Genomic DNA, 27,627 nt, shown 5'->3' with positions numbered 1-27,627 from the left:
TTAAAATTTGTAAAATATTTTCAGAAACGTGATGTCGACATGGCACTAACTATCACACGCATTCCGATGCGAAAATTATTCGACATGCTCCTTGTTTTCTCCGTTTTCTCGTCTGCTACCCGCTATAAACAAAGCAGTCGTCATGGAAACCACTCTAGTGATCTCGCATTTCAACTTTCAACGTTCACGCGAGACTAGCATACTGCGCGCGTTTTTTTGTCTTTAGCGCCGCGTTGTTCGCGCAGTTCGCACGTTTTGCGAGATTTAGGCGTCCTTGTTCGTACGAATACTGTCACCTGTCACTGTCTGCAGAACTCGTATCTAGGGCAATCTAGGAGTTGTGGGTGCCGCACTGTGCACTGAAATCGTGAAACGTCATGGCCGAAGTTGACACGGAAGAAATGATACAAGAAGAGCAAGAGTTGCAGGAGGCCTCGGCAGAAAACGAGGTGAGCCTACTTCGGAATTTCCTTTGCTAGCCCAACATGTTCTCAGCATTTAAGTGCTGCAAGTTTTAGGTTTCGTTCAGACTCGTTCGTTCAGCCCACTTTTGCAATGAACATTTGATTTCCAGGCACTGGTAAAACACAGCGAGAAAGAACTCTCCCGCGAAGAGAGCCTCGCACGCCTGCAGCGTCTGCTGGAAACTAGCAGCACCTATTCCCAATTTCTCCTGCAGCGCATTCAACAGCAGAAACAAGAAAACAAGGCACGACCTCAAAACAAGACGCTTCAAGAGGTTAATGAAAACTGTCAGGTAAGTAATATATCTGTAAGATATAGAAACAGTCATGTGAGCTGCATTGCAGACGACCCCAAAGCGAAGAAATTCTGATTCAGCATCGCCGAGATCAGGTACACCATATTCCATTTTTTGAACTTGAAAATGATATATCAGTGAAGGGTGCAGAATGGGCTGTAACCCTTGGGCATGTTTGATGATCCACATTTTATTCTTTTGCCTCTGTTCTGCCGTATGTCACATACCTTATTTTCGTGTTCATTGTTTACATTAAAACATGTTCTATTCCTCATGACAGCGAAGAGAGCTCGAAGCAGATTGGACGAGAACAAATTGGGTTCTGCACGGGTGAGCTCATAGGCTATTTATGTGATTCAGTTATCCACCGTGTTTCCAAAAAGATCTGTTTGTGGACATGAGAAATTTGGAAAGTGTAATAACTGATCACAAATACCCACTGCGTGAAAAGTAATTGTTTTGTACATACTGCAGAATGTTCAAAGGGACAACACCGGAGGCGCAAACACTGCAGGCGAGAACCAGCCGTCGCTTTTTACTGGTGGCATTCTTCGCCCTTACCAAGTAGAGGGATTTAACTGGCTCAAGGCAAGTACATTTGTAGCAAATAATTTTTGAGTAATTTATTACCCTAGTAAGATGGCGCAACTCAAGGCCTCAAATGTTACGGCCGCATGGAAAGGCTGTATTCTGTGGAATGCTGCCAGACCGGTCAGTTATTATCATGGAGATGGCTGCTGTATCTTACTACGATGACAACATATGTCACTTGAAGGTAAAGGACAAAGAGACATGGAACGAGGGTCCTTAATTGTTATGGATCAGTTAGTCAATATATCACTTGTACTTTTCAGTAAAGCTTGCTACACGCTGCTTCATGTTCTGAGCTCTGACATTTGCAATACACAGTCAACCTGCTGCTGGTACACAGGACCATTGATTGCTGCGTATATAGATGTACATATTCTGCGAGTTGGCACTACAGTGTAGCTTACTGCGAAAGAACGCAGACGAAGGAAAACTTCTTGAGAGTGACATAGACGTATCTCAATTTCTGTGATCCGAAACTACTCTAAACTATAGGGTGCCCATCGTACCACATGTGTCAGAAGCATAGCTGGGCGTCCTCACTCATGAGGACCCTCATGAAGACTCCTCACCCTCACCTCACGACGATGAGACGAGAGCGAGTGAGGCCAGGCCACGCTGAATGTTCCTCACGAGGACAGTCGTGAGGCACTGTCCCTCATGAGGCCCACCATGAGGGCCCTCATGAGGCCAGTCGTCGTGAGGCCATTAATACGTGAGGGTACAACGTATTCCGTGAAGAGCCTCACTTATGAGGCCGTGAGGCCCTTTGTCAGGAACCTCACAGATGATACCGCGAGGCCCTTTGTGAGGAACCTCACGGACAAAGCTGTGAGGCCTCTCGTGAGGAACCTCACGGATGAGGCCGTGAGGCCTTTCGTGAGGGAGCTCACGGATGAGTTAGGTGATTAGGTGATGTGTTCGGGCTCCCCTTTGCTGATGCCAAACACTAACGTTAAACCTCACTGCGACAGTAACAACTGTTACCAAATTTATCCAAGCACAGCACGAAACCCTATAAACAGTTTAATGCCGCGCAGTATCATTAGTACCAACTACCGACACAGTAGTTCAACGTCGACGTGTCATGTGAACATGACGGAAAGTTCTTTTGAGGCTCATGTGCCTCCTAGTGGATTGAAGACACGTCAGGCCATGAGGGCATTCACGAGGCGAGGGGTCGTGAGGCCATGAGGGACCTCATGAGAAGAAGGTACGTGAGGCCATGTGGGTCCACATTAGGCGAAAGTACGTGAGGCGCCGTGAGGACATGAGGGCCCTCATGAGGTGAGGACACGTGAGGATGAGGACCCTCGTGAGGTGAAGGCATGTGAGGATGAGGATGGTGAGGCCTCTCGGGATCCCGATGCCCTGAGGTGAGGTTTGTGAGGGCAAAATTTAAAATGGAATGTGAGGATGAGGGCGACTGAGGTTTAGTTACTGGTGAGGAAACTTTGGTGAGGGTGAGTGAGGCCAATAAAGTCTGTGCTTCGTGAGGTGAGGATGAGTGAGGCCGCACAATAATGCCCACCTATGGTCAGAAGTAGGATCGTGCCGACCACTAACCAATATTAAGCACTTGGGATCTGTTAACTTTTGGATAATGTAAAACCCCCAAGACTAGGGAACACGAAGGGACAGACACAACACCAAGTTTGTGCGTTCGTCCCTTCGTGCTCCCTAGTCTCGAGGTTTTACATTTATGCACCATCTTCACCAGCTCGCCTTCTTCCTAGCCATTTTTTCACTATTAACTGCGTTCACTAACTGAGAGCTGGATATGACCACCGCACAGGTGTCAGTTAATCCACCGCCAACCTATCAGCCGCCAAGCGTGTTCGATTTCACAAACCCCGAACAACTCGGGTGGAAATGAGTCTGGTCTGGTTCCACTCAGGTGGAACGCGGACGAATAAAGACTTCCAGAGTAGGACTGGCTGGAGACGCATCTCAGTTGCCAGAATCCAAAACTATAGGAAGCTCATCACAACACAATAAAGCTATTGGTGTCAGTGATTCCCGTTGTATTTTCTTTTGACGCGTAAACGCACAGCCCCCCTTTTCGCTCATGAAGCCTTCCCTTCCCATATGTTAAAGATTTAGATTTGATTGTCAAATAGTGTGGAGCAAATTTCGGTGTTCTCGGCGAGACAAGAAGCACGCATGGACGAATGTGTCGCTTGTCGAGAGTATTCTGTTTCGTACTGCGTTCGAGAATAGGCAGTTTGGAAGTTGCAGAGTTTTGAAAACTCTCTTCCTTTTGTATCTCCATTTCTCCTCAAAGGCATTATTGCTGTTGTCTGGTAGGGCCCCAATCCGCGTTTCTTTTTTCTTTTTTTTTTATGACCACGAAGGGGCTGTGACACTTTGATAGATGTTATTTACACCATGCACACATATTGCACTGCGCGCTAAGACATTGAGGAAAAAAGAATTATTCTATGTGTTGCACCTGGCCAAGCTATAAAACCTCGAAACACATATGCTCGCTGACATTAGAACTCCGGCTATTCCCATTGGTTGTCGCAAGCTCTCTCACACTTCCTCATTGGCGGAGACGCCTGTGGGGAAGCGTGAGCTGCATGAGTTTCGATATTTGCTGCCCCGGTTTTCTATGCATCTATACGTCCCTTGGCTGTAAAACGTACGCAGGTTCACATTGGTGCAAATAATTGAGTTCTATACTTATCCGGAATAGCTTGAGACAAAGTGTCACAGCCGCTTAACCAGTGCCTGTCTGACGAGGGTATTTGATAAAGGAAAGAGTCAAAACAACTGAACGACCAGTCAACCGATCCTTTAACCCAAAGAAGGAGAAAAACTGAGCATGCATCACGCGCACCAAAGTAAAAAAAGCCGCTCCCTCATCGACCTCTCAACAGTATATAAGTTAGCTGTACAGGTGATTAACAGGGACAAATGAGTAATGGCGAGGCATGGCAGCGAGACTTTAAAATGCGAAGGAATATAAAAAATGTTATCTCTACGTATATAAGACAAACAAGGGTCACACACCTGGCAAACCACCCCACCCCAAATGTGTGAAACGTCAGTCAAGTCCTTGCTGCTTTCTATAAATGAGGCAAGCCACATACAACGTGTAACTCCTGGCGTCTAGGGATAGTCAGCCACATTTTTCTTGTCTCTGCTTTATGTGCACATCACCATGCAGGTGTGCTGCCTTGAACAATTCGAGATTATTATGCATAGTAATGACTGTAGATTTCCCGTAATTTCACGCGTATAAGCCGCACCGCAGATAAGCCGCAGGACGCGTTTTTTTGGGACGTTTTGAAAATTTTCTGGCAGATAAGCCGCACTCGCAGATAAGCCGCGGGCAATACGAGACGACTGATTTGTGCGACAAAGGAGACCATAGAGAAGGCCATAAACCATGTGGTCCATACTCCGGGAACGGCACAGTGTGCAACAGAGGAGGTCAGTTCTGGAGTTCTACCAAGATCAGATTGTGCCCTTGTCGGGTGTTTTTCGTGGGCTGATGGGTCAGTGATCCTCCAGAAGACATGAATCACTGTCACCACTTTCCTTAAAGCTGCTTGGGGGAATGCATCAGGAAGATCAATCTACTCGAATGAGGACCCGTCCCTGTTATGCAGTGTTCGTGCATCGGCAGGGCAGTGCTGTTCCAGAGACACTGTCGGCCCTTTCGTTAAAATCGGCGTATGGGGAAAATACCGGGAAAAAATAGTCATCAGATAAGCCGCACCGGTGGATAAGCCGCAGTCCGCCCGTGAGAAAAACAAATCGCGCATAAGCCGCGGCTAATACGCGTGAAAATACGGTAAGTGCCAGTGCATTTGTTCTCAAATTAACTGTCCACAGTTGCTACGATCTCTCCATTTTGCTATTCCACGTGTGTCGTTACGGAAGCGTCCTACATTTTTTACCCAAATGTATGTAAAGGAGACCGTATCTCGCTTGGCAAGACCCTGATAAACTCGCTGTCGTGATATTTTTTGCGTATCCCTTCCTGTTCTGTGTGAAGAGATTCGATTCGAAATTACACTTTAGTGAACATGCTGCTCTTGTACGCTGCTCGCGCAGTCTTGTATTCCTGAAATACAAGTGCAATGTAATCCCAAATCCTGATGTGTTGCATTGTATTGTATTATAATCCTCTTCTTCTGTGTGCGGTGATATAAGAATGAAGCACGTGCAGGAAAAAATGGTGGCTTTTGAGTGAGACAGGCCATTGCTTGGTTCTTATATGTTTCTGTATTTGTATTTGTCCTTTCTATGTGTTCCAGTCTCAGAGCATCGATTGCCATCATGTTTAACCTGCTAAGTTTGGGATGGGATGAACCCTGTGTTTTATTTTGATGATGCAATTGAAATGATTGCTAGGCTGAGTTATTTTTTGGTAGCTTCTTCATGAGAATGGGGTGAATGGCATCCTTGGTGATGAGATGGGCCTGGGCAAGACAGCGCAAGTTCTGGCTCTTCTTGCACACCTGAAGGAGCGAAGAATACATGGGCCGTTCCTCATCATTGCCCCTCTCTCTACTGCACCACAATGGGTAGCCGAAGCCAAACGTTTTGTGCCATCCCTATCAACACTGCTGTACCATGGGCCCCAGCGCCGTGCCAATGTGAGTTTCGGTGAATACATCAATGTGTCATTAATGTGCGTGGTTTTATAGCAAGCAAGCATCGATGGAAAAGTTGATTTCTAAAATGAGCTAAACTATACTTTTCTGAACGTACATTTTCGTTTCTTTTTCTTTTTTACGATGTGAAACCAAGAATAGGGTCCCAAATTTGAGAACAATTAGTGGGATAGATAGCCAAGAGTGCGACTGCCTGCCAGGCATGTGGTGTCAGCATGTATCCTTAAACAGTTCACGTCTAAACTTCAAATTTTTCGTGTGAATCTGAGCCTGTACTACTCATACTTGGCCATCTAGAATAGAGGCAGCTAGTACTATTCGTAAATAAAATTTAAAATGCAGCACACTTGCGGCAGCAAGAAGAGGCTGCTAAGTTTCGAAAAATGTCTGAAGCCCTGCAGAACTGTTCGGTAACAGCAACAGTTTACTTAATTCTGTCTGGAACTAAAGGTCTTGACTCGAAGTATATAGGAGCATCACAAACGTTAATAATGATAAAGTAACGTTTGGGCTGGCTGGTAAAGTTCCATAGTATAACAACGGAAAGTAGGCGAAAACGAACAATGAAGCCAGCAGCAGTCAACCATTTTTTGACAAAGTGAATGGGCGAATCAAAAGAAACACATTTCATGCTTTTAAACCTGAACCAGTTATCTGAACCACATGCCTGCATCTATCAACCTAATCTGTTTTGCTACTAGGGTGGCTGTTGGGGTACTGATGCATCCATTTTGCATTCGCTTTATTCTTGATGTTCCAGTGACATGCCTTTTGTGAACATCATTTGACCTTCCGATAATGCGTGCAGACTGAAACGAGTTTGCATCTGCATCTGTTTATGTTGTTCCAGTGCTTCCTCTCATTTAGACATCTGCCAGTTTCTTCAATATACTCATTATGGCATGACATTGGAATAGAGTAGACGACTCTGATGTTGCAGTCCACAAATTTTTCTTTGTGTCTAATGCCGCAAGTGTAACTTATAGTGCAAGTAGCTTCTGACCCCCGCAAAATTTTTTGCTGAAAGTGCACCTAACTAGAATTTTGTGCTTATAATTGTTACCCTGTGCCCTTTTGCTATCTTCTTCATCCTGTGTGTGACACCATGAACACATGGAATCGATATTATCTTCTTTTGTTGTTCTCTTTGTGTTTTTCCGTTCTCTCGGCAACTTGCGTACAGCATTCCTGGTAATGTCTTCAGGTGAACCCGCTTTGTACATTTTCAAGTTGGTTTCTCCCAACAAATGGAAAAGCCCATCTTAGCATTTCATTCAAATTAGTCTGAGCTTATTAAAATGTGTCTGGTCACCACTGTAATAGAATTTTGCATGTCACAGAGTTGCACTCACAGAATTGAAGAGAGCTTCAAGAACCGACTTGAAAGGCTATACAAAGCCGGTTACCTGGAAGATTTTATCAGGAATGCTGTAGGCATGTTGGTGAGGAAACTAAAAAACCCAGAGGGAACAAGAACAGAACAACAGAAAGATAGAATCTACTCCATATTCTGTTCATGGTGGTCACACACAGGTAGAAGATAATGAAAGGGCACAGGGTAAGAGTCATCCCAAGCACAAAATTTAAGTTTGGTGCACTCCCAACAAAAACCTTGTGGGGCAAGAAGTTACCACTTGCAGCGTTGAACAAAGAAAAATTTGTGGACTGCAACATTGGAGTCGTTTACTCCATAGGCGCCGACTGCAAGGGGGCGCGGGGGCCCTTGCCCCCCCGGAACATGAACTAGGGGGGACGCCACCTCCCCCAGGAAGTCCCGCTAAGAGACTGACACCAACCTTTGGGGCTCGGAGCGCCTGGGTCAAAAGAGCGAAGAGGCACCAACCCCAAAAATGCATCTTGCAATTTGTAAAATATGTATCCGCCCACCATACTCATTATCACAGTAGAAGGTGAGGCGAAGAAACACAGAGGATGACACAACACATTGCCTGAATTTCACCCAAAGCAATCAGATCAATGAAACGAAAGCAGTCGAAAAGGTACCTGCAGCTGCCAGTGAGGTGCAACGGTAGAATCTTCGGAACGCATATCCGTTGGGAGCGGGTTCAACTTCCGCTGCTCCATTTCATTGACCATGTTCATAATATTGCGCACATTTCGCGTCAAACACCGAGGATTCAATGCATTTTGTTCCTTTCAAAGGCGTAACTCCTTCAGTTGTGCACATGTTCACTGTTTACGTTCTCTCTGTTTTTCTTTTTTTCTGTTCTTCCTTCCTCTTATTTCTATACCAGTTCTGCATACATCATAAGATCCTGCCAGAGTGTGTGATTCTTCAGCTTTAGTTTTGTGTTTTTCATTTTTCTTTTCCTTTTCTTTCCTTCTTTTTGTTTCCTTTTGCTTTCTTTTTCTTCGCCTTTTTTTGGAATAACACGCCAACATTCATCTGGCTTACCTTCCTTTTTTTTTTCTTAATAAACATATCCCCCCACCCCTGCCAGAGTACTTATTTTGCCCCCCCTGGGAAAATGAAAACTCTCTGCCTCATGGTCTACTCACTCCCAATGTCATGCCATGAAGTGTGTATTAACTGGCAGATGCCTAAATGAGAGGGTCAGAGAGCACCTGAAGAACGTAAATAGAAACAACACTCGTTGCCCACAGTTAGTCAAGCACGTTATGGAACGTGGATTCCAAACCTTGTTTCGGACTGCACATGTTATCGGGAGGTGAATTGGTGTTTACATCTGGCAAGTTATCGAAACATCAAGAATGAAGGGAATGCAAGATGGATGCATCAGTACCCCAACAGCCACCCTAACAGCAAAACAAATCAAGTTGATAGATGCAGGCACGTGGTTCAGATAACCCGTTCAGATTTAAAGCATGAAGTGTGCTTCTTTTGATTCACCCATTCACTATGTGATCAAATGGTTGATGGTGCGACTGTTTCTTTCGTCCTCCACTTTCATCTAGTTCCCGTCGGTATACTATGGAACAAAATGTTAATGTACTTCTGCCGTGCTCCTGAACTCCTACTCGTGCACTACTTTATACAGCACTGCGGGCTTCTAACACTGCCCCTTATGCCACCGGTTAGCCACCAATCTCAGCGTTGGAGCAAAATGACAGCTCATTTTGGAATTCAGCTCGTTACGTGTAGCAGATGTTTGCTAGGAAGACACTCATTTGGCGAACGTTTCAGCATTCTCCTAAACAGCTAGAAAAAGTCAACCTTGTTGTCACCTCTTATGAAGTAGCGATGCGGGACGCCTCCCATTTCGCAAACGTGCGTTGGCGATTTCTGGTTGTTGACGAGGGGCATCGGCTGAAGAATCCGAGCTGCCATCTGGCAAAAACCCTCCACCTTCTGCGTACGGACGGTCGTCTTCTGCTCACTGGCACTCCTCTGCAGAACAGTCTTGCTGAGCTCTGGGCCCTGCTTCATTTCCTCTTGCCAGAGATCTTCTCTGATCTTGATGCGTATGTATTTCCATATGCTATAGGGGTGTGAGCCTAATCTAGGATTGCTCCTTTCATGTGGATAATTTCACAAAGCACTACTGACAAGCTTTTGGTAGTTTTCAGTCCTGGTTTGATGTGGGAGCACTGAGCAGTGGAGGTGATGGAGAAGCACTCATAGTAGCTCAAGAGCAGAAAGACCACGTTATTGCAACGATGCATGAGATCTTGAGGCCATTTCTGTTGAGACGTACCAAGGTTAGTCTTCGTGCATTGAAAAAAAAAAAAACGCTTTGATCCATGACACTGAAAATGTGTCTGTAAATGTAATACGTAACTCAGATACTAAACATCATAAACAGGGCAACATGACATTGAGCTTGAGGAGGACAAGCAGATTCAAGAACTGGACAGAAGGAGGTTCAGACTTTTCTGAGCCTCATTCTGTTGCCCAATTTGTTCATACGCCAGCTTGCTTCTTTGCTGCTACTTGTCTCATGACCAAGAACTCACCTGTTCAAAGCAATCTGCATATAACATGAAATGTAGGTCAGTTTTGGGGGCTATGAGCTGCATCAGCAAGCAGTTGAGGTTTCTTGCTTGGTCTGGCTGTTAGTAATACTAGCTATAGGGTATCCATTTGAGATGCACAGCATCAGTGACACTACATTGGAGCTGTATCTGTTCAATTCAGAAGCAAGTGTACACACTCTCAAGTATACCCCTGCTGCAAAGTCGTAGGAAAAAGATGTTTTTTGCATACAATTGTGCATTAATGTAGCTACATTATGTCCTAGAAGCAAAGGCACAATGCTGCTCCGAAACTCGTTACAAAGGTAGGAATAGACATGAAAGTATGCGTGGTTACTCACATCTTTCATAGCATGAGGTTAAGTATATGCATATCCCCTCACTAGATATCTTGTCGCCCTTGTCTATGTTACAAAAGATTGAATTGGTAGGGCAAAATATTGAGCCACTAAAATGTCTCTCATAACTACCAGTAATTTATCTACCGCACAAAATTTGTCAGATAGCCATCCCTCTGTAGCAGTCATTCGTTTCGGAATATTAAAGTGCCGGTTTCACTTTAATTGCACTGAAATAATGGTAAATATGTCAAACACTTTTTGCCCGTGGGTATTTGGGAACGCTGAAGTAGAACATTTTTTGTGACTGAGGTTGAGGGTGCATATACAAAGAGGGGAGTCAAGTCCTGTAGACACATAAACAAACTCCAGAAACCAACAGTGAAGATTTTTGTTTATGTTTAGGTTTAATTGATAGAAGCTTTTGCGTGGAGGACCATGCTTCTTCAGGTACAAAGTGGAGTGGTGACACACATAAGTATACATAGTATAGACACATACATACAACTATACACAATGTTGTACAAAGAGCGGCAGAGGAGATATGTTGCCTCATGTCTGTGTACTACGAATTGCTGGGCAGGCATATAAATGCTAATTATGCCAATTTATTCGTGGGTCTCTTTGAAATCTTAGCCCTTAATTCTTACCCCCTTAAACCACTTACGTATCTTGGGTTCATCGACAACATTTTTGTCCTCAGGTCTGGTGATGAGGCATCTCTGCAGTCATTTTTTGGTCTCTTTAATTCTTTGCACAGCAAAATTAAATTTACCTGTAACTATTCAAGGTCATCCATCAACTTCCTTGATGTGACAGTGTCATGTAAATCCGGTAGGCTGACCACTGAACTGTACAAGGAACCAACGGAGCGAGTATCTCCACTATGAAAGCTATCATTCTAATCACCAGAAAAGGAGTATTCATTGTGGTCAGCTTTTGCTCCTCCTGAAATGAATAAGCTCATATCAAACTGATTTTCTGAAACATGCTCAGCAAATGGGATCTGATTTTCAAAAAAAGAAATTACCCATCTGAACTCATCCACGACTCATTTGCAAAATCCTCCAGCCTGACCAGTCCGTATTCACCCTGAAATGCAAAGAAGACAAAAGTACTGTAATTTTATCCACCAAATATCATAAACCACTTGTCAATACCAATTCTATTCTTAGACGCCATCTCACTAACTTACATGCTGATGAGCAATTAAGGAAATTTTTTCGATTCCCCCAATAGTAGCTTTCCGTAGACCTAAAAATGTGCACGATATCCTCACGTCATCACGCATGATCAAGCGCTCTCCAGTTTGTCATCCCTGTGATGGTACACGGTGCCAGACCAATAAATTTATCACACCGTCCGCCAGTGCCCGTAGCACATCGGGTGACTTCAGTTCGAAAATTCGTCATTCACTTTCTTAGGAGTTTGCTGGTGCCTTCCTAAGGAGTGCCTCTCAGCATGTGCTATACTGCAATTCCTTTCATGTAGAAAAAAGTATTCAGCCAATATTTGTTACCTGATATTCTGCTGCAAGTGCAATTCACAATACGTTGGGGAAACTTCTAACACAATGAGAAAAAGATTTTAGGGCCATAAATTTGATATCCTAAATGCCTGCCAGACTCCTGTGGCCATTCATCTCAATCAACCTATTCACGATTTTGAAACTGATTTGAAAATTATATTGCTAGAATCGGGGTTCCACACTGACATTAAACGTAAGAATAGAGAGTCTTACTTAATTTCATAGGTGCATTCATTTCGTAAGTTCATTTCTTAAGTGCATAACACCAAATAGTCTGAATCTTAGTCCTGGCTCGTTATACCAGCTGGTGTAAGCTTAATAGTTCTATATCCATATTTATTTGTACCATTCTTGAATCTTTGCTTTAGTCAACGTCTGGCCCTCAGTTATATAATCCGTAACCTTCCCTTTTGTCCATTCTTGGCCACTCGTTTCCCACACTCGTGGATCCCTCTTTCCACGAAGCACGTTGGTTTGCCTTTCATACTTTGTTCCCAACAACACCTTTTACTCTTCTTAAATTCTTAGAGGTAAGCACTTATACACCTGCCCAGTAATTCGTAGTACACGGACATGAGGCACCACATCTCCTCTCCCCCTCTTTGTACAACATTGTGTTTAGTCGTGCATACGTGTCTGTACTATATATTTTTATACGTGTCACTTTGCACCTGAAGAATCGTGGTCCTCCAAGCAAAAGCTTGTATCAATTTAACCTAAAGAGAAATCTTCAGTGTTGGTTTCTGCACTTTTGTTTACGAGGTTGAGGGAGAGATACACACAACACAACCACAAGTGAGGAGTATGTTACCTATAGCGTGAGGCATGGAAGCTGCAGGAAGGTCACTTTATGGCTAGAGAGAAGAATGGAGGGACGCATGTGTCACCTCGCCGAGACTGGGGTTGTCCCGGCAGACATTCCAGGAGAATGTCGGCACAGTTCCCCCTCAAGTCGGCTCAGGACGCGTGCTAATGTTCCCTGTCCCCCACTCCTTCCTGCTGTCCCCTCTTCATCTGTCCATATCTGTACGCTGCTCATATAGCCACAGGTGCCTCGCAGCACTTACGCTGAATTTTTTAAAAAATGTCACCCAATGCAAAGGTGCTCAGAGCCTCGACTTATCTGTCGTTCGCGTTGCGTCTGATATCATTTGAGAATTCTCTGTTAAGGTGCGCTTTGCATCCGCATGATGTTGTAGGTGTAGCGGTACAGAGCTCCTGAGCGAGAGGTGACCCACATGTGTTGATCGACACAACGGCTCATAAGGCCCACACATACAGTGTCGTACGACAGTCCTGTCAAGTTACCATATTTCGACCCCATGCAATTTTTTTGAGTTGTTCATGCACTCTATGAAGCTATACGTGTATTAACAATTTTCTTCCCATCCTCTTTAACTGCTTACTTGATTCGATTGAAAACAGTGAAGGTGAGGCCAGTTTGCTGTACTTTACGAAACTATTCGAGCTTTCTTTTCTTGCAGTTGACTACCGTAATTTTATGCATCCGATGACTATTTTTTCCCGGTATTTTCCCCATACGTTCGTTTTAACGAAAGGGCCGACAGTGTCTGGAACAGAATTGCCTTGCCAATCCACGACCAATGTGTAACAGGGGCCGTCTACATTCGAGTACACTAACCCTCCTTTAATGAAAGTGGTGACCGTGATTCGTGTCTTCTGGAAGGCCACTGACCCGTCAATCCATGAAAAACACGCAAAAATGGCGCAATCGAACCTTGGTAGAACTCTAGAGCTGACCTCCTTTCTTGTACACCATGCTGACCCCGCAGTATGGACCGCAGGATTTATGGCCTTTCCTATGGTCTCCTTTGTCACACAAATAAGTCGCAATGTATTTCCCGCGACTTATCTGCGAGTGCAGGTTATCTGCAGAAAATTTTCAAAACGTTCCTACAAACGGGTCCTGTGGCTTATGTGTGTTAAATTACAGTAAATGGGGTTTTTATAGTGGCACTACTGTAATTTCACGCCTATAAGCCGCACCGCAGATAAGCCGCAGGATGTGTTTTTAGGAATGTTTTGAAAATTTTCTGGCAGATAAGCCGCACTCGCAGATGAGCCGCGGGCAATATGAGACCATAGAGAAGGCCATAAGCCCTGTGGTCCATATTCCGGGGTCAGCATAGTGTACAACAAAGGAGGTCAGCTCTAGAGTTCTACCCAGATCGCATTGTGCCCTTGTTGGGCGTTTTTCATGGATTGATGGGTCAGTGGACTTCCAGAAGACGTGAATCACTGTCACCACTTTCATTAAAGCTGCTTGGAGGAATGCACCAGGAAGATCAATCTACTCGAATGTGGACCCATCCCTGTTACGCACTGTTCGTGCATCGGCAGGGCAGTGCTGTTCCAGAGACACTGTCGCCCCTTTCGTTAAAACCCATGTATGGGGAAAACGCCAGGAAAAAATAGTCATCTGATAAGCTGCACCGGTGGATAAGTCGCAGGCGCCCGCAAGAAAAAAAAAATTGCGCATAAGCCGCGGCTAATACACGTGAAATTACGGTAATTTGTTCTCGTGGAATGAAAGATACTGTTACCTTGAGAGTGATACAAAAGGAGCAGGATTCATCCGTTGTGTCGTTTGTGATTTAGGTATGAAGGAAACTGCAAACTTCTGCATTTTCTTCTTTTCAAGACAATGCTTCCCATTAGTCTCCACAAATGATTTCTTGCCATGATTGTACACGTTATTCGCACAGTCGTGTCCTGAGAAGGAGAGAAGAATGAAAGGTGGTTTATTTCACGTATAAATTGGAAACGACGCTATGGATAAATCCCATTCCTTTTGTATTTCTCTCAACGTAACAGTACCTTGTATTCCTTGAGGAGAAACTTTTTCACTTTGGTGCACCTTTAACTTGACAACAATAAAGATTGTGAACACGTTTGGCCAGAGGAAATGGTCTTGCAGCCTTTAACAGGGGTGCACTACAAAAGCTGTTATTGTGCAACTTTTCTTTTGCAGGAAGAAGTGTGCTTGCAGATTCCACAAAAGAAGGAAGTGACAGTGTGGGCACCCATGAGCCCTCTGCAAGAACAATATTACAGCGCATGCATTAACCATTCCATTGAACTGTTGTTGACAGGAAAGGACAAGGTAAGCATTTTGGCTTTGCCAGAAACAAGCTCAGAGGATACAGCACACATCAGACTTGCACACATGGTGAGGTGTGGTCTCTGAAGTGATTTGAGTGCTTGGGGACGAGATATTGAATCAGTTGAGAAATCATTACCTGTTTGTAGGGGAAGGTCTACACTGGCACGAGCGCAGATTTGGTTTTGGTTCTGGAGCTGTACCATTTTCTTAAAGTAGCACACAAGTCATTTTTAACACACTGCTATAAAACTGCTAAAGAGGCCAGTAAGATGCACAATGGGAAGCAATTCACACCAGAGTCATAATTATAGCAGAAAATGAATTTAAAGTATGCCGCAAAAAGGGACCATGCGTGGTGGAAAGCAGCACCAGCCTGTGATTCGCCTGCGAACTTGTACTGACACTATAGAGAGTCTACGTCCGCTGATTGGTTCAGAGAAATGTTGTCCTTAGCTGTTGTCTTAGCTGTCGGTTGTTTGGGGCTCCGAAAAACCATTGCTCCTGCTTCAGTCATGATGGGCCACTTCTCCTATCCCCAATTTTCCGGGGGAACTGGCAGAACTGGTTTACGGTGACACAGGAGCAGTGTGCTGACCCCCCCCACTGACCAGTGAACCAGTACACGTGGACACTGTAACATAATCGGTGATGTGGCATCATACTTCTCCTCTTTATACCCGGAGTGGCGAGTTAATGGTGAACATGTGGAGCTATGTTTATGGGAGTTTTCTTCTCGGAAACAAATTGCATGCATCAAAACCTTTCGTGCTGCCTGATAGGGACATACACTTTCATCACTGTGCCAGTTGTCTGAAAACTCCTTTAATGCATGTGTGTGGCAGTGAACTTTATCATTTCCCATACGTGCTCCCATACATGTGTATGCACACTCCCTATCTGTCCAGCTACGTATCTTATCCCCAGCCACTCAAATTGTTTCGAAAACCACAGTGTGCATGATGCACATTACGTACCTGCCAATTCTCCCGGATTATCCGGGAGACTCCTGAATTTCATTCAGTCTCCCGACTGCACGGACATGCCCTGCAATCTCCCGGAAAACTGGAACCTTGGGCTTTTCTTCTCTAATTTTCTTTTAAGAGCCACGCAGGCCTATTCCTGAAGAATTAGACATGCTTAAGGCCCTTCGTTTTCCGTGATTCCGCGAAATTTCAAGGAATTCGGAATTAATCGCGGAATCCTGCGTTTGGCACAGAGTTTCACGGAATCCTTTATTTTTAAGGGTGTGTGGATATTAGAGTTCTCAAATTCGAATCGAATATCAATCACTCGAGGTATCCGATTCGCAAATCGAAATACCCAATATTCGGGTTTCCGGATAATTTGACTATTCACCGAATACGAACGACACCTCCCGAAAGTGGGCTTCACCTGACGCTTCCCTGCATGAGGTGAAGCCGCCCCTACAAAATTGAAGCCTGCTTTACGAAATTATTTATGCTGCAGGACAAAACAGAATAACATTAGACAAATTAGAATAACATTAGCCCAAGTTTATTGTGTATACTTCACCTGAGGAAGGGGCGGCGTCCTTCCCGTATGCGGTTTAGCAGTAGCAGTGGGGGATTTTGATTTGATATCTGGGAGGTTGCCTTCAAGAAATTAAGACTTTTAAATAATACCTACAGCCCAAGAACAAAAAGGGGTGCACTAAAAATGTAACTTCCCCAGGGCATGTATTGTAAACTCTTTCTTATAAAGTTCCTATGAACTCTGTAGATGCTGAAAGATCTTTCAGCAGGTATAAAATGATTTCCGGCGACAGACCGCATCAGATGAGAACACAAATATCATGTATGTAATGCTGAGCCCCAACAGTGCTTTGAATCTGTAATTTTATAACATATTTTTTGTTCCCACATTATCCAAGAAAATAGTGTCTCCCATTTCATGCAGCTGTTGCTCGCCGCGGAAAATTGCGGAATTTACAAGTCAGTGCCGCGGAATTTTGAATTTGCCGCAGCAGAAAACAGAGGGCCTTAGACATGCTGTAACACGTGTTTTGCGTCAAGACTATCGATGGCTAGAGGTGGTGGCAGACAAGAGTGCGTTTCATTGTGTCAGTGTTTCTTGAGAAGACGCGTTATCGTCAGTCCAGTCTCGTACAGTAGTTTCGCCTCCTCCGATGGCGCTCTCCAAACAGAAGAAATATCCCCACGTGTTCTTCATATGTGCCAAGTGCTTTTCGCAGGTTTTCTGGTCGAGCACAACCAGCCGCAGAGCATAAGCATCCACATGTGGACGCTGTTCCAAAAGATGTTCCCAAAAAGTGACGGAGTAAAGCACTACAGGTGTTGATGGATGAAGACACTGGCGAAATGGGTGTGTTCGCGCGAAATCATGTCGCAGCTCCACCCGGGTAGTGGGTACTTACGACGTAGAGGAATTGCAATACGGTGACAATACTATTTTGAATCCACACAACTAATGTGTTTCCCTCTCCCCGGTCAGGTTGGCAGGTGGCTAGTTCCATCTCAAATTGAACAATCCGGTGCACTTGATGTCTCGAATGAACGGGAAAAAAATATATGTTGAAGCCATCGGTGAGTTAGGAGAAATAAACGCTTTCCGAATTCTCTGCGCTGCGCGGTTCGGGAAGTAGTAGAGGTGGAAAAAACTGCCTCTCATAAGACGATGTCGTCGCGCGCGGGTTTGAGCGTTTGCTACAAGGCTATTTCTTGTCGCATTATAGAAATTTCTTGATCTAGCTTTAGACCGCTTAGGGCACAATAGGATCCTGCGTTGGCAGTGCTGTCTCCGTTTTTGTTTGTCTACAAAAAAATATCAAAGTTGACTCAAAGTGCCGAAAAGCACCATATTCACTGCAACTTTGCGGACGATGTACAAAACGGATAAGATTGAGCTTTATGCCGTTTAATTTGTCATTCATGTGGCTATCGAATGATGTATAATTTGTTGCTCTACTCTGCTCTCAAACGCTCAAACCTGCTCTCGACGACGTCGCCTTATGAGAGGCAGTTTTTTCCTCCTCTCCTATTTCCCGAACCGCGCAGCGCAGAGAATTCGAAAAGCGTTTATTTCTCCTAACTCCCCGATGGCTTCAACATATATTTTTTTCCCGTTCATTCGAGACATCAAGTGCACCGGATTGTTCAATTTGAGATGGAACTAGCCAGGTATGACACGAATGTGATTTGTGCCACATAAAACCTTGAAATTTGTCTCATATGATTGCCCACACTGCAGTAACTAATCGTGTACCTACAGCATAACCGACCAAGCTCTACAGAGCTAAACATAGCAGGCCGTCCAAGGAGAAGCGCTGCAAAGAGTATATGCTACACAGAGCCGCCAGAATTAGACTTAGACCGACTTGAAGAGGAAGTAGGGCCAACAGCAGATTCCCAGGCCAACTCTGAGCAGTAAGTGGAGCGATATACAGTCATGTCCCGTTTATCCGGATGCCTCTGCGACAATCTTCTACCGTCCAGATAGTGGACAAGCGAACTTAGCACAGCTTCGTATGGCCTCGGTCTTTTCGAGCTCATCACCGCTGAGAACAGCATTCAGACTTTTTGTGTTGCAAAACCAGATTTAAAAAACACTACTTCGGATCCTAAAGACATAGAGATTTGTGCACATGTTACTCGCATTCACGAAGGGTTGTTATACGAAATGATACATAGGGAAGTATGTTGCTTGCAACAGCGGAAGCACGACACCTAGCTAACATGCCCACAAACTTTTAATACTTGCGTCAGGTTACAACGACCACAAAAAAAGGAATAACAGAATGTGCACAGTGCACGAGACTTTCTCTTCAACACAGTCTTCTTTCTTGCTGCTGTCATTTGCAAAATTATACATCCTCCCCCGCCGAATGAGTGTCGCTCATTGCTTCAAGAGGGTGCAACAGCTGTACCGGGCGTGGCGTCACATTGCCTGTTGGTAGCTTTATCGTACGCGCTCTTACTCTGTCATCACGACCCTTGTGAAGCGTTAGAATCCGTACAGTCCTCTAAAGATTACGTGGCGCTTTGCCTTCATGGAGCAGAGCCAGGTCTCTGTCTTCTAATGATATCCCACCGGTGGAGAGATGTGAACAGATCGTAGCTGAAGAAGGTACTCAGTTTGCCATCTCTTTCAGAAGTGGTCGGAAATCCGTTAACGCTGATGCTACCGGTGTCTAAGATCTGCGGGAGTTGATGATGGCTGAGTATCACCTTGACTGTTTGGTAATGCTATTAGACGTCGTCCAATCAGCAAGTGAGCTGGGGTCAATGCGATTGGGTCGTCCGGTGAGGCACGTAAATACGTCAGTGGACGCGAATTCATTGCCGCCTCAGTGTCTTGTAGCACAGTTGTCGTTTCCTCAAATGTCAGGTACTGCCACCCAAGTACTCTTCTGAGGAAGTGCATCATTATGCGCACTAAGCGCTCCCACCAGGCAGCCTTCTCGAGGATAAACTTCCAAGTTATGCCACGGTTAGAGAAATAGTCCCGTACATCGTCCTTCTGAACAGTTTTCTGCAGTTTCTCGATTTCCTTCGATGCTTCCTTAAAGTTGAGTGCGTTGTCTGAATAAACTATACGAGGTTGTCCTCGACGTGCTGAGAAACGGCAAAATGCCAAGGTGAAGGATCTTGCCGTGAGGTCTGAAACTAGCTCCAAATGTACCGCTCATGTCGTAGCGCAAGTGAACAGTGCTATGTACGATTTGGAAGTTCCGTCTACAGCTCACATCATCACAGGCCTGGTAAAGTCCACTCCTACGACTTTGAAGGGGTAGTTGCGAGTAACTCTGTCGGCAGGTAATGGTGCAGTTGCAGCTTTTAGTCGAAAACAAGCACAGATGTCGCATCTGAAGATGAGACTCTTAGTTAAACGCCGTCCCTGCGGTATCCACCATTTCTCCCGTATATCGTTCAGGCTGTCCTGAACACTTCCATGCAGAGTTCCACCACCAACTTCGTGAAGTGGTGTTCTCGAGGAAGGAGTACTGGATGCTTCACTGTCCTCATCCCCAAGCTGCAGTCGTGTCTTCAAGCGTATGACGCAATCCTCGTCCAAGTAGGGTCGTAGGGAGGCCAATTTGGATCCATCGCAAACTGGAATCCCCAACTGGAGCTGTTTGATCTCCTCTTCGTAGTTCTCGGCTTGTGCTTGTTTTACCCACCTGAGCTCGGCAACTCGTAGTTCCTTTGTCATCAGACACCCAGAGTTTCGGCCGTCCGAGCTTCTTGCGTTGTGAATGAAACGGAGAATCCATGCAGTGACTCTGATCAGCTTCTGTGAGGTACTGAAGCGTTTTGCGTCGATCTGTTGTTGATATGGCACAACCGCTACCTGCAGTATGCCAGCCTTCAAGTTGCGCTCCAGATCCGCCTGAATGTCCCACTGGATGTCTGCATCGGAGCCAGGTTACTTGGTCGTCTAGCTTGGTCCATGCTACCAGGTAAGACTGCTCAGCTAGTGTAGGTGCCTGTAGACCCCTTGTCAGACAGTCAGCTGGATTATCTGTTCCTGGGCAATGTTTCCTCCTGTGTGGGTCAGTTCTTCATTGCACTTCCTGCACTCGATTGCTCACGAATTGCTTCCATTCATTGGGACGTCTTCGAATCCACCAGAGGGCGATCACGGAATCTGTCCATAGTGTGTACTCAAAACTGAGGCCAGTAAAGATCCACTGTAAGTAATTGAGCATTCGAGCTCCGATAAGGTCCGTCATCAGTTCTAAACGAGGGAGTGTCAACTGCTTCAGGGGAGCCAGTGAGACTTCGAGGATATGAATCTGGATGTCGTCGTTCCGCCTTTGTACTCTGCTCGTATGTACGCCACTGCACCGTAACATTTTGGGTTGGGGTCGCAGAATATATGAACCTGTAAATTGTGGCAGCCCTGCGGAAGGAAGCAGCGGTCCACTTCTAGTGTCGTTAATGCCGGGACTTCTCTACGCCAGTAGTTCCAGAGTTGCTGTTTGTCTTGTGACATGGCTTTGTCCCAGTCAATCCGTTCGACCCATAGTGACTGGAAGAGCAGTTTAGCTCGGATTGTGAACGGGTTTAGAAGTCCAAGTCGTAGATCCTGGCTGAAGCTTGAAGCACATTTCGTTTGGTTCCTGACAAACCATCCCCAAATTTCATTGTTGTCTCCAAGCTGCACGAAAGTTGATCGGCTCGCTTGTTCCACACGACTCCAAGTAGTCAAAGTGTTGAGCGTCCACCGTTGAGGTTCCGTCCATCTTCATTGAAGACCTCCTCAAGCTCTGAGGCGTTCAAAGACCACTTACCTAGTTGCATGCTGGCTTTCTCCATAATATTCACGTTGGCTTCCTTATAAAGCTTACAGGGACGGTCTCGTACCCCCTGCCCCTTTCATAAAGTGTACCATTCGATTGCACTTTGTTGAAAATGGAATACTGCTAATTTTCCCGACAAAACACGCCACAGTTATTAAATAACCGAATTAAATTGATCAAGATTGCAGAGCATGCCGCGATCTGTATTGGCAACAATAAGAAGGGCCACGTCGCCCTGTGGGTAAGTCCGTGATAGGATACAGAAATCGTCTGCTTTTGCGCGCGCTAGTGCATCAGCGTGAGCAGACGACTTTCAGAAGTTACTGGGCACCGCGGCAACTCTTGTACATTTTCTTTCAGTTCTCAGGTGAAAAACGCGCATTCTAAGTAGTGGCAACCATGGTGGTTCAGAACAACTATGTTAATCCTCAAATACAAGTTAAAAGTTGCAGAACAACCCCATCCACAATCACAAATCTGAAGTCGCTGGCCATCGGCACGCGCGGTCGCATTACAGCTCCGACCAAAAATATATTACGCGCGTTTCCATTACACTCCCCGTTGTACACTGATCATGCTTCGAAATGAAGTGTCGCTGACGACGTACATGGAGAAGGAGTACGTGTTTATTTAAAAACCATATTAAATACTCGCGGAAAGAAAACACGTGACTTAGCTTCCACGTATCCGATTGTGCGCCACATTATGGGAGACCCCACAGTCAATGTTCGGACTACATTCTCCGCTCGTGGAGGTATATGCCTGAGTGTCCCTATTTCGAGAGCAACGGGGATTACTCAACCCAAGGTGCGTCTGCAAGTTACAATTACCATGACAACGACGGCGCACCCGCAGGCCGACGTTATACGTGACGTATGCATGAGAGAGCGCAGCTTTCGTCGTCTGCTCTTACGGAACGTTTTGACAAATTCCTCGAAAACAACTTGGTTATTCCGAATGAAACTTTGACGGTTGTATGTGTACAGTACTCGTGAAACTAGTTTTGGCTAAGTTTCGAAATCGCCCCGGCTGCACGAGACCGTCCCTTTAAGCGCGGTTCCTGTGTCAGCAGCTCCAGTGAGCAAGTCTCGACGTAGAAGGATGCTGCCAATATGTTTGCTATATCCTGCAGATCTCCAGTAAAACTACTAAAGTGGTGTTGCAGTGTAGCTGACAGCAGGAATACACTGGCCATTGTTCCAAAAGGTACACGCTTTATACGCCATTCGGCTATCTTGGAACGGGCTTGAGTGGTCGCTGGACATAGCATTTCGTCAAACTATAAGAAGCGGAGCCCATCTGTATCGCATTCTTCAATGCTAATCTGAAGGAATGCTTTCTCAATATCCACTGTGACCCCAATTGGGTGCCTTCTAAAACGGAGCAGAATGTCAAGCAGATAAGAACCTTCGGCCCCTTTTCCGAGTGATCGTTTAGAGACGTGCTTGAGCCAGACTGAGACGACGTGTCGAACACTATCCGTAGTTTTGTCGACGTTGACTCTGGCCTAACCACTTCACGGTGAGGTATGTAGTAGACATGCTCTAGCTCTTGGAGCTGCTTCGCAGGAACTGGGTCGGGGTATCCATTCGTTAAATATTTGCGGATGCTCCGGTCATATTCCCACAATAATGTGTTTTCCAAAACGAGGCGGTTAACCAGACGTGAAAGCCTCTTTTCGGCAGTAGCGTGGTTGTCGTGCGAGGGAACATCTACCTGCTTCCAAGGAAGACACCCTTCGTATCGCCCGTCTTCTACCTTCACTGTGCGATGAAACTCCTTCCATGCGTAGTTAGACTGGGTAGCTGAGGTGCAGCCTTCGATGATACGGATGCTTTTAACATCCCACATCTGTTGGATCGCATCCTCTTCATTTTGGGACATGAAAGATACGTTAGCCTTGAGTACACAAATCAGACTGTTTGCTTGATGCGCAACGAGGGCTTTTGGCGGTGCTTGGCCCTTGGAATGTCCATCCCACCACTGTGTTGTTGTACACCATATCGCCGAACTTGGCCCAGTACAGTCAACCCTCGATTTATGAACCTTCGATTTATGAATTCCCTCGTTTTATGAACAGGAGCACGAGGAACCAAACTTTTTACATGCATTCTTCCCTCGTTTTATGAACCTCGATATCCGAATAATGAATGGAATTTCTGGAAACCAACTAGGAGTTGCCCAGCGTTTTTGCCCTCAATTTATGAACGGATCGTTCCGAGGTCAACAGAAACCTTCAAAGGGATTATTCCGTGGTCTTATGAATGATGCCTGAATGGACAAAACGTTTTCCAGGTATTGCCACCCTAGGTTCTTAGCCCCTCGAAATCTGAACAAGAAACGGGTTTTCCGGGGTCGCACAAGGGGCGACCAAGTGTTCCTGACCTCAATTGATGAATAAGGTGGCCGCTGTCACCCGGAGATTAATACGCAAACGGATGTTAAAAATCCCAGAAGAAATCCGAGACCAGTCGAGTGTGAATGTGCTAACGTCTGTTCTTTGTGAGACTGATACAGCAGAAGGCGTGGTCGAAAGCAAAATTACGCGATATATTACATTATAAACACGATCCCAACTCGGAAATATTGTTCCATTTGCTCGATAGTACTCACTTCACGGATTTTTCTATTTATGAATCCCTCGATTTATGAACGATTTTTCAGGGAACCGAGGGTGTTCATAAATCGAGGGTTGACTGTATTAGCTTCCACATCTGATCGGACCCAACGAGTAGGCTGATTCCGCTCACCTGCCGAAGTCCAGGAAATGCAACCATGTCAGCAATTTTCCGCTGACGTACTCGCACTTCTTCTCGGATAGGGCCCAAGCGCGAAATGTTTGAAGGAGGACAGTCTCGGAGCAGGATACTGGAGTTACGAGAACAGGGCTACTCCATTGGTGACTGGGACTTGCACTTCATTCGGTTTCCCTCAGTTGTCACGCAATGTAAACCCCCAATTATTATTATTCATTCGGTTTCCTAGCAGACCAGGTAGGCTCGCGCATAACATCGCCGTGCCGACCTCCACATTTTGAGCATTTTCCCTTATAGCGACGTTCTTTTGAGGTGTGCAGTGCACGAGACTTTCTCTTCAACACAGTCTTCTTTCTCACTGCTGTCATTTGCAAAATTATACAGCATGACTTCTCACACAGCCAGCATCAACAATCAGCCGTTCATTGGCTCCGGCATGCAGTCTAAAAAATGCTTTCTTATAGAAAGACAACAGTCACATATCGACCTTCTGTACCTGGTAAATATGGAAGACACCCTTTCGCTTCCCAGGAAATATCGGCGGCCTCTGTCTGTGCAAGTTTCTCCTGTGCACAAAGAGGGGTAAAAAAAACAAGCAGAAAAGGCTCATGCAATGCGGCTTCCTCTGGAAAAACTTTCTGGAAAAACTAATCATAAAGCCGCTGGTCCTGGCAAACTGTTGCCGGTACTTAAGTCCAGATATGGCTAGCGAGTTCCGGATAGCCAAATAAAAACTGTAAGCACGTCTGAACGAATAGAGTTTTCCGGTTGACTGCTTCACTGATAAGCGGGACATGACTATATTGCAGAACTTGTCTGTGTACGCATGACATGTGGTGTACCACTTTAGGAAGGAGGAACAAAAGAAGCAAGAAGTGACTGCGATACTGCGGTTCAGTGGGGAGAAGAACCTCCTGATGGACTTGCGTAAAATATGTAGCCACCCGTACTTGGTGCGTTGCCCTCTGGAGGATGGACTGATCCCCAGAGACGAGGCGCTCGTTGAGGCTTCGGGAAAACTCCGTCTGCTCGACGCCATGCTGCTGCAGCTTAGGAAAAGAGGGCATAAGGTGTGTCAAGTTACACATTAAAGCAGCACAGAAATCATTTTCAGCACCCCATTTTCTTTCTCTAAAACTGTTAACTGTTAAGCAGGCCAGTAATGTACACCATGAGAAGTAATTCAACTCACAGGATCATAATAATCGAGGAAATTGAATTTAAAATGTGCCGCAAAGAGTGACAGTGATGCAGCAGTGCTATCCTATGACCTTGCGCTGACGTTATACTGCTTGCTGACTGGTTCAGAGAAATGTCGTCTGCTAGTCAGCTGTTCAGGGCTCTGAAAAAGCATTTCCCCCAGGAAAACTGGTGAGACAATGAAATCCTCAATGGGTGCGGTGGCCCTTTCGATCCTGAATCCCCCAAGCGAGCATGTTTACCAAGTGCAAAAGGAGAATCCCCTCAAGACAAAAGGAACGGGACAGGTGCTTACCTCGATTGACCAGTGAATGGGAACTGGCTGACATTATTCCACCATCTGTCACGTGTATATCACCTTCTCCTCTTTGTTACACCCCACGTGACGAGTCGAGAGTGAACGTGTGCGGCTATGTTTCTGGAAGTTTTTCTGGGGAAAAAATTGCTTACATCTGAACATTTTGCGCTGTTCAGCAAACTGATGCACATACTTTCATCAGACACCTTAAACTGAAAATATTTTGAACGAAATATTTTGGATGGTCCTCTGTGCTGCTTTAAATGTGGATTATATTTGTAAGGGCAATTACTTTGGTATTTAGACCCTTGCATTTTTTGGATTCATTTCTTCTATTTCTCTCTCTTTTTTTTTTTTTTTGTCATAACTTGGGAGGGTGGTTAGAAATCTGGTTGTATTTGAGGAACTGTGAAATATGGCAAAGTTGGGCAGAGTTTTGAGAGGAGTGGAAAAAGTGAAGTAATGAGTCCTCCAGTGCCTGTTTGGGTGGCTGGTATCTGCACAGTGGATATTTTGGTTTCCAAGGTTTTGCCCAAAGTGTTGGTGATGCAAGAAGACTCGGTTTACCGTATCGAACCTTATAATGCTAGGCTCTCCTTGTGCCCGACATTAATGAAAAAAAGTTTTTTCTTACACCTCTGCTCATTAATGCTTTTAGAATTGTTGTTGCCAGATTACATTATAAATATGGTATGTGAATGCAGGTTCTTCTCTTCAGTCAAATGACACACATGTTGGATTTGCTCGAAGAGTACTGTTGTCTGCGGAACTTTCAATACTGCCGTCTGGATGGTAATACCAGTGCTGAGGATCGTGTTGATCAGATCCGCTTGTTCAACGAAGACTCCAGGTTAGAACATATTCCTCCCCTCCCCCTTGCTACATTTATTGTCTCAGTTACGCAATTAAATACATTTTTTTTCTAGGAAGTTTATTTTCCTACTGAGCACCCGTGCAGGAGGACTTGGGTTGAATCTCACAGCAGCCGACACCGTAGTGCTCTTTGATTCAGACTGGAACCCCCAAAGTGATGCGCAAGCTTCAGCACGCTGCCACAGAATCGGACAGACTCGCCCTGTCATTATCTACCGCCTTGTTGTCCGCGGCACCGTGGACCAGCGAATGGTAGAGATGGCCACTGCCAAGCGGAAACTGGAATGTCTCATTATGCAAAAGGGTATGCTCAGTGTTTTCATAATTACCATCATAACATTCTTTCTTTGTTTTTCTAACAACATTCGCTGTTTGTGATAATAATAAATAATTTAGCGTAATAAAAATTATAAACCTCGCTTACGTAATTATATAGTGTTTTTGTTTTTTTAGACTTTTCGTGATAATGGTGCGCAGATGCCGATTTGCAACCCGATCACACAATCAGTCGGATGTTCTGTTGAAGAGAGTGTGTAACAACCAGATAACTGGTTATCTAAAATTAAAGCTGTGCAGAAATTAGAAATTTTGAATATGAAATGAATATCTGATGCTATCCGAATGCTATTCACAACCTATTTTCAGTATTCGAAATTTTAGGATATTTTTGGAATATGTAGTACTGAAGCGAGGTATCGCTAGCGTCATTCTGCAAGTGGGTTTCACCTTGTTACATCCAAGAGTCCATTTACGTTCATTGCACATTATGATAACATTTTTCTTTCCTAGGGAAGTTCTCGTTTCACAACGGTGTGAGCAGAAGCGCTGTATCACCAGAGGAGCTGCAGGAGCTCCTCAAGTCTGCCGACACCCCCAATGTTGTGCATGCGGATGCCCCTGTGCTGTCCCTGGAGGATTTGAACGCTCTACTTGATCGCTCTGATAAGGCAGCCACGCATAGTGACGTCTTCCAGGTTAGTCTCTCTATGTTTTTGTACCAATATTCGTACATGTTTGTATTATTTTGGGTACAAGCTCAGATTGCTTTTCTTTGTGCAGCTTGTCAAGAACGAAGAAGCCATTTGATGACATAAACCAATGTCCCGACAATCTCTAGTCAAAAACAAACTACAATGCGCTCATGAAGCCCCCTGAGTACGCATTTCTTCGACTTTTGTACCTCCTGTCTTTCAATGCTCACGAAGAGCATTTTACTTTTACGTACCCTGGTGACAAGTGTTCACACTCCGTGCAGTGTTGCCGGTTAGAAAGAAATTAAATATGAGCAAATTTAGTATTC

At 45.1% G+C, this 27,627-nt stretch overlaps 1 protein-coding gene across 1 annotated transcript; it reads left to right on the top strand.

Annotated features, from left to right (window-relative positions):
- Positions 1–174: 174 nt before the first annotated feature.
- LOC135371670 (lymphocyte-specific helicase-like) lies at positions 175–27,627 on the top strand. Its single transcript, XM_064605646.1, has 15 exons — positions 175–449; positions 575–757; positions 810–855; positions 1,041–1,090; positions 1,235–1,348; positions 5,734–5,958; positions 9,143–9,420; positions 9,519–9,657; positions 14,789–14,920; positions 18,170–18,324; positions 24,807–25,026; positions 26,159–26,304; positions 26,381–26,631; positions 27,117–27,301; positions 27,387–27,627. The coding sequence occupies exons 1-15, from the start codon at positions 378–380 to the stop codon at positions 27,411–27,413; spliced, it is 2,223 nt and encodes a 740-aa protein (XP_064461716.1). The 5' UTR covers positions 175–377; the 3' UTR covers positions 27,414–27,627.

This window comes from Ornithodoros turicata, unplaced genomic scaffold (assembly GCF_037126465.1).
Source record: "Ornithodoros turicata isolate Travis unplaced genomic scaffold, ASM3712646v1 Chromosome12, whole genome shotgun sequence".
NCBI lineage: Eukaryota > Metazoa > Arthropoda > Arachnida > Ixodida > Argasidae > Ornithodoros > Ornithodoros turicata.
This window is presented reverse-complemented; position numbering and strand designations above follow the sequence as displayed.

What these genes read in the sequence shown, in the direction of transcription:
- LOC135371670 (XM_064605646.1), top strand. Translation starts at nt 378, where the DNA reads ATGGCCGAAGTTGACACGGAAGAAATGATACAAGAAGAGCAAGAGTTG. An exon ending in AGGTTAATGAAAACTGTCAG is followed by an intron (nt 758 to 809) that starts GTAAGTAATATA and finishes GCTGCATTGCAG; the next exon opens with ACGACCCCAAAGCGAAGAAA. An exon ending in ATGTCTCATTATGCAAAAGG is followed by an intron (nt 26,632 to 27,116) that starts GTATGCTCAGTG and finishes TTTCTTTCCTAG; the next exon opens with GGAAGTTCTCGTTTCACAAC.